We start from the raw sequence: 7628 nt of genomic DNA, 5'->3' as shown, positions 1-7628 counted from the left end.
AATTTTATAATTTTATAATTGAGTAAATAATTCTTGGCAAGTGTAGTAACTTTCCAATTTTGAAATGTTATAAATTCTAACGAGACACGTATAAAAAATAAATGTAGAGTGTGTATATGTGTTGATTTTTACATAGCTTTTGAAACGTGGTTTAATTTTTATTTATTTATTTTTTTTTTTTTTTAGTGGGAAAAGGTCTTATTCATCGCTTATTGGCTTGGCTCGTTATCTTACTTAATTCCATTGATTATTCTATTTCCGTTCTCATAGTTTTTTGCATTTCTAAAATCATTTTGGACGTTTGGCATGTAGCAAAATAATTTATATTTATGCATGAAATGATAATATATTACCTAACAGCAAATTTTAATATTCTGCTTCTCATTTATAAAAAAATTGAGTAATGTGTGTTAACAATATATAGTTATTAATATTAATTGTAGCTATGCCAGTGTAATATGTTATTAGCCAAATTATCTAGTATTTGTGCTTATAATTAGTGAATGATAATTGATGAATATATATCATAGGCATGTCCTGCCATATGTAACTAAAAATTGAATTTTTTTTATATAGATGTGAGCATAAAATAATCATAACAAATTATATTTTATAATGTATTAAAGAGAAAATCCTGTATTATATACTTTATTATATATCAGACAATTTTATATTGTATTTAGTCCTCCCTTTAACTTTGCAATTATGTGTTCTTTCTTAAGCTTAAAAGAAACTAAAAGTCATGCATGCATGCATTGGGTTTGAAATCTTTAATGGAATGCACCAGCACTGCTTGTAGAAGATCAGTATCCTTGAGCAACAAACTCTATGGATCATCCTACCAACATGGACATACAGAAAAATATATTGGATTACTATTTTGGAATAGCTTTTTTCTTCAAAGTAATTAAGCAAACAGGTATTGTTAGTTGATATAATGACTTGGGTATAGTGTAGTATGCTTTTTCTAAAGATATGCATGTACTTTGATATAATCTTAATATGGACTTTTTTTTAAATAAGCTTTATGCTAAGAATGTATTGTGCAACTATTTCATCTTTAAATTGCTACTGGTATTGTATAATCTAAAACTGTATAATATGATAAGTATATTAGAGAGAAAATCTTCCCTAATTTCATTATCTGCTTTATATGGATTTAACTAAATTTTTGTCATAATCCATTTATCTTGTTTCATCTTATATAAGAACTTATGTTCCATGATTCTTTACATAACAGTCTCCCACTATATTTTGACAGATAAAATATATAGAAAAAGTTTTTCTCTTACAGAATGTGTTATTAATTTTGATGTTATAAATATTATATTTTATTAAATAATTATATAATGTTATTGTGTATAATATTTATAGTTAAAGCTCCATTATTACTAAATTTTCAAATTTTTGTACAATAGTCAGCTTTATAAGACACAATTGGGTACAATAAAAAAAAGAATTAAAGATCAAGGAATAAAACATGTGAATATACTTACAGGATAAAATGGATGAATCCAAGAGCATGCACAAATGAGGCATATATTCCTACTCCTATAGAACATGTGGCAAATGTGGCAACTCATGGAATATGGGTTGTGCCATCAGTGATTGGTGGTATTGAGCTTATACGGCGTTCGACGACATGGGCTCAACTTGTGTCCGCATGTGTATACGGCACTTCCTTGATTCTTGTCTTTGTAGTGTCAACCTTTTTCCATAGCGTACACTACTGCAATCATAATAGGTATGATCATTTCTTTTTTTCTTTTCAGTAACTTCTAATTCTTCAATCGTTATATGTCAAAAATAATAAACAAGATATATTGATCACGCATAACATTTCAGACATTTGAAGGATGCGTTACATCGCTGTGATCGTGCTATGATATATATCTTCATAGCAGCCAGTTATTTTCCATGGTTAAACATTGAACACTTCCCAGACGATGAGCTTTTATTCGCGATGCGATACGTTGTCTGGATCATGGCTATAATTGGCATCCTTTACCAACAAATCTTCCATGAGAAATACAAGATGCTTGAAACTATTTTCTATGTAGTTATGGGTATTGGACCTAGTGTTGCAATCCTTAATGTTGTAAGTAAAGCGTTTGAATTATCTTTAAATTGAATTTCGTTTCAGGCAACATAAACGGGAAATATCTTTTATTCGCGCAAACGTGATTTGGACTAACTCCGTTTAATAATGTTTTAATAATTATTTTAATAATTATTCGGATAATTTTCTCACCTATATAATATTATCTTTACAGTATAACTATTACAATATTACGGAATTAAAACTGGGCGGACTGATATATGTACTTGGCTTAGTATTTTTCAAATCGGACGGTCGTATACCTTGCGCGCATGCAATCTGGCATCTTTTCGTGGCCGCGGCGGCTGGATTTCATTATTACGCGATCCTAAGCCACGTATTTCCTGAGACAGACTTGACGAATATTCCTGGAGCATCCAGCAATATGCCGCCGTTAAACATGCTAAAGTCTCATATAGAGTTATAGGAATTGTGTACTATTTTCTACAATATTTCTTCCAGATGCTAAAAATTCTAAAAAGCGTTCTACCAATTCCAGGGATAAACCCTATACATATTCTGATAGAGAAATGTATCTTTTATTTCTATTCACATTTGGAGAAGTTTTTTTGATAAAGATAAATTGATTTCATAATCGTAATTCTTATGTCTGTACTAGACAGTCGGCTTTTCACGATTATTCCAAATGTCAGTAAGCAAAAATCGTGCAATGTGTAAAATAATATATATTAATATATTTATATCTAAAAAAAGAAAAAATGGCGAATTAAAAAGTTAAGTACCTGACGGCCACACATGTATTATGGATGTTTAAAAAAAGATAGTTATTAGCAGAGATATTAATGTATAATTCAGTTACTATATTATTTGCATTACAAGTTCGAATACAGTGAATATTGTGTCTTTCATATGATTTAGTATGCTAGTTTTGAAACCATTTATGAATGCCAAATTATTATATAAAAAGAATATATTTATCAAACCTGTATTATATATTAAAAATGATACAGACATTATTTTTGGGGTAAATGCTCTATTTTGTTCTACATTGAGTTTTATAAAAGTCTTTACATTAGGATTTACAAAATATAGACACTAAGTATTAACTTAGTCATGAATGGAAACCCACCTTGACTGAATATGCAATCTCTTTGCTTTCTACCAGAAGTGTCAATCGTCTTTATGTTTACAGATGTATTGTGCCAAAATTAAAATCACGTTCGTGACTATCTAACAGGTTTCCAATACACCCATATATAGATATATATAGGTACAATATAACTGCATTTATATTGTTACTGTATGGTTCAATCTTTATATATAAAAAAAAAGACAGAATATTACTTGAATTACAGTAATTTTGCAAGTATTTTGGTGTGTAACTATGAAGAAGAAGGAATATTCTCTCTCTCTATAGATAATTACAATTATCAAACATTTCACACATAAAACATAGTATGTTGTACAACAATGGCCTTAATTATATTATTACTTGATATTATTATGAAAATATTTATATTACATGAAGTTTGATCTGTTATTACTGATTTGTATATTAATTAATAATTATATTCCTAGCAATTGTTATAACAAATGTAACAATTGTGTACATATTATAAAATATATTTATATCATAAATAATTTATTTATAGTACGTTCATGTAGCTCTATAATTTTATATAATAATATAATCTGATTTGTATTTACTTATTTATATAGTAATTGTATATTAAAATTAAATATGCATTACATACTCATATGTATGTATATATAGCATATATATAACGTATGTACAGTATTGACACTGTAAAGCATTGTTAAGAATGCTTTTATAAGAACATTAATTGTAATAGGACATGCGATATACATATGTATCGTGATATTGTAAGAAACAAAGTACAAAGTGATTGGTTATGAGTTTATTCACACTATGTATTTTTTGTCCTTGTAATTTTGCAGTGGACCAAAGTATTGTAGAATAATATACAAAGCAAAACATGTAGCATTGCTGTCATTGATATGCTTTCTTGATATGAGTGTGTACTTCTCATAACAATGAAAAATAAAGAATTATATATTGGCGAAGAAAATTGTTTATCATTCTGCAAAACAGACATGTTATCGGTAACAGAAACGATAACGGACTCTCATTAGTCATTAAAAATTGCGTGTAAGCACGTCAACACCCCCGAAGGGTTTCCATGGTAATAATAGCAAACAAAACGAGAAAGAACGGCCGACAATGGATATTTCTGAGATCGGTCATTATCGTTAAACTGGTTAAACACTTTGGGATCTCGATACAATAACGTAATCATGAAAATTATTACGCGCTCGTGCTTTTTTTCGCAATGTGAAAAAAATTACAACTCTGACAAATTTTTAATAAAGCAATAGAGCTTACGCGAGCGATCCATTTTGTGCCATAGTCATAATAAAGTATTTGGATCGCATGCACGCGGCGGTATAGCATCAGTGATAAAGTAAGAAAATAAAATATGGATAATGTTACGTATGATAAGACCAAAAAAACGATTTTACCCTTGCCCGATAGCACAATTGAAATGCCATCGTGGTTGCTGGAAATGACTGAGTATGTATAATATTCATATAATATATATAGTGATTTTCTTTTTTAAAAATAAACTGCATTTTGTTAATATTATCCTTTGTATCAGCAATGTAGGAAAAATAAATGTAGATAACGATGCCAAATCACTACAAATGGAAGCATTTTTGACTGATGATCAATATTATTTTAAAAATTCTTTTCTTGAAAAGGAAGCTGATGATACGTAAGTTTTGTGTATATCTTGTATTGTTCTTAGAAGATATAAAACAATAAAAAAAGTGATACTTTGTTTCAATATTTATAGAAATACAAAACCCATCGCATGCTTAAGTGATCTTTATGATGTCGACGACAATATTAAATTACAAACGTCTGCGAGCAAATCACTGCCAAATACACCAAAAAACGGAGAAGTTAAACAAACAAGAACACGCGCCTGTTCTGCAATTGTAAATGCGAAACATCGTACAAGAGACGATTTTCGCGGATTAGATGCATATTTAGAAAGAAAGCAAACAGAAATGCACAGCAATTATTTAGCATCTGACGAATATTATAGCAACAATGCGAGGATTTGCGATAAGGAATCTAATTTGGAATATTCTACGAATATTCAGGATCGCGCGAATACACGATTACATTTATTGGACGACAATTATTATTCTAGCACCAGTTCTACCTTCAGCATAAAGAGTGAAGAAAAAGCAAAATTGTTATCTATTCAAGAAACTTCTAAATCCTCTAGTTTACTTGAAAACGATTTCGTCAAAAGTATAGATCACACATCAAATAATGATTTGCTAGGGACAGGTCCATATTTATCTTGAAATCTTACAATATTTTTTTTTGGAGGGTGCATAAAATTAAATCTGTCTTTTTCACATATATCTATAATGTGTTTTGGTAAAATATAACTTAATTTACATTATTTTTAGATAAAATTTACAGAAACTTTATTATTCCCGAATTACCATCCGGAGACTCGTTAGTTATTGATATTCTTTCTACCTGGGGCGACAAATATTACATAGGGCTCAATGGCATTGAAATTTTTTCAAATACCGGAGAACCAGCTAAAATAAAAGAAATCTATGCAGATACGAGCATTAATCAATCACTGGATAACAATCGTAACCCTCATATTGTAAATAACTTGATTAATGGCATTAATCGAACGAGAGATGATGCAAATTTATGGTTAACGCCTTATACAAGTGGTGATCATCATTATGTTCATATGATATTTGAATACACGATTACTGTAGCAATGATCAGAATATGGGTAGGGTTCTTTACAATAATCATGAGTTAATATATAGATGTAGATGTGTATATAAAATACGTTTTACTTTTAATATTTTACTTCTGTTTCTTTTTTTTCTTTCAGAACTATAACAAATCCAGAATACATTCTTTTAGGGGAGCCAAAGATATTATCATTAAACTGAATGACATTACCATTTTTGATGGAGAAATTGCTAAAGCGTCAGGGGATGATATGGGTAGCCTTGATTCCTTTGGTGATGTAAGAAATTTTATCGATAATAAATTCTAAATTATATAAAAAATAGTTCCAAATTTTTTAATATTATATAAACATATTACATATATAATAATCTATTAAATTAACAACACTATATGCTTATTCTCTGTATACTCTCTCTTGTTTTACATACATAATATATAATTATGTTTTGAAATTAATTTTTTATGTATAATGCATAAAATTAATGGGGCTGACGTAGACTATATTATTTACGACGGATGAAAATATTCTGGAACTGATATCAAAACATGATAATACGTTCATAGAATTCAATAATGGGATGTCAGATTATGAGGAGAAAGAAACAATTCGCCCAATAACAGCAACAACCAATGATGTAAGTGAGAGAATTATTTGTACACACATAATATATTCATTCAGGGATATACATGTGTTTTTGTATGTATAATGTAACAATTTGTTTTAGATTACTTCAGCAAGACATAAAAATAACGATCCTATTGAGAATTTTTCCAATTTATATACCAATAGCAAAATTTACAAGACACCTTCTACCACTCTGTGTTGTAAAGAAGTTCAGTTGATTATTATTTCCAATTGGGGTTTACAGCATCTGGTTGGTGAGTGCATATATTATCGACTATGATATACATATATAGGATATCCCACTTTAAATACAGGCGAATATTTCCGAAACTATTGATAATATCGAAAATATTTGAGCCAAAAATTGAAAAGTTTTGAAAAAGATAAAATCTGTATAAAGTTTTTTTTTATAGATGATGGTGTTGAAATTTTAATTTCAATTTGTAGGTCTTACTGGTATAGAATTAATTGGAAATCAAGGTATAACAGTTCCATTAACGGATGCTAATTTATATTGTAATGTAGAAAATACGCATTTAACGAATCTGATCGACGGACATAATATTACAACTGAAATGGATCACATGTGGTTAGCAGATGTAATATCGAATAAAAGAATTGAAATAACTGTTACTTTTGATACAGATGTGTACCTAACAGGAATGCGGATTTGGAATTATAATGCATCTCTGGAACTATCTTATTGTGGAGTAAGATATCCGATATATATATTGGGCTGAACAGAAAGTTCATTCCGTTTTTTACTAAGAGATGAAGACCGAAAAAACGGCACGAACTTTCCGTTCAACCCAATATTATTCAAACATGAAAATTTTTTATTGTAAGAATCGATTAAGAAAATAATTTTGTTTATTTAGGTAAAACGATTAGTAGTTAAATTGGACGATAAACAATTACACGACGAAAATCTTGAAGGCTTTTTATTAAGACGCGCACCGGGATCTTGTCATTATGATTTTGTTCAAGAAATTAATTTCGCTAATAATCCATCTGCCCAAATGCGTCTTTCGGATCATTCCGCTGATTTAGTTAAATCGCCCGAAGGTATCAGTCATTTATATATATAAACTCTGCACACACAGATATATATAGATATATATATA

The 7628-nt window shown here is 29.1% G+C and overlaps 2 protein-coding genes across 4 annotated transcripts in view; both read left to right on the top strand.

Moving 5' to 3' along the window:
• LOC115235900 (monocyte to macrophage differentiation factor 2) overlaps positions 1 to 2654 on the top strand; it is a 6574-nt gene extending 3920 nt beyond the window's left edge. For 2 of the 3 annotated variants that reach the window (XM_029807987.1, XM_029807986.1), the window contains exons 3-5: positions 1499 to 1744; positions 1846 to 2098; positions 2274 to 2654. In XM_029807987.1, the coding sequence (XP_029663847.1) occupies positions 1499 to 1744; positions 1846 to 2098; positions 2274 to 2525 (751 nt within the window). In that variant the 3' untranslated portion in view covers positions 2526 to 2654. Of the gene's footprint in view, positions 1 to 722; positions 920 to 1498; positions 1745 to 1845; positions 2099 to 2273 lie in introns of all 3 variants that reach the window. The other variant, XM_029807988.1, reaches the window with a different exon arrangement.
• A 61-nt stretch (positions 2655 to 2715) lies between these two features.
• Positions 2716 to 7628, top strand: part of LOC115235897 (protein KIAA0556-like) — a 6434-nt gene continuing 1521 nt past the window's right edge. The window contains exons 1-9 of the mRNA XM_029807983.1: positions 2716 to 4652; positions 4738 to 4854; positions 4936 to 5441; positions 5567 to 5913; positions 6019 to 6156; positions 6377 to 6514; positions 6605 to 6758; positions 6952 to 7214; positions 7383 to 7569. Of these exons, the coding sequence (XP_029663843.1) occupies positions 4558 to 4652; positions 4738 to 4854; positions 4936 to 5441; positions 5567 to 5913; positions 6019 to 6156; positions 6377 to 6514; positions 6605 to 6758; positions 6952 to 7214; positions 7383 to 7569 (1945 nt within the window). The 5' untranslated portion in view covers positions 2716 to 4557. The remainder of the gene's footprint in view (positions 4653 to 4737; positions 4855 to 4935; positions 5442 to 5566; positions 5914 to 6018; positions 6157 to 6376; positions 6515 to 6604; positions 6759 to 6951; positions 7215 to 7382; positions 7570 to 7628) is intronic.

The sequence above is a fragment of the Formica exsecta genome, unplaced genomic scaffold, assembly GCF_003651465.1.
Source record: "Formica exsecta isolate Colony F162 unplaced genomic scaffold, ASM365146v1 scaffold237, whole genome shotgun sequence".
Classification (NCBI taxonomy): Eukaryota; Metazoa; Arthropoda; class Insecta; order Hymenoptera; family Formicidae; genus Formica; species Formica exsecta.
The sequence above is the reverse complement of the archived record's forward strand: the minus strand, read 5'-3'. Positions and strand labels throughout refer to the sequence as shown.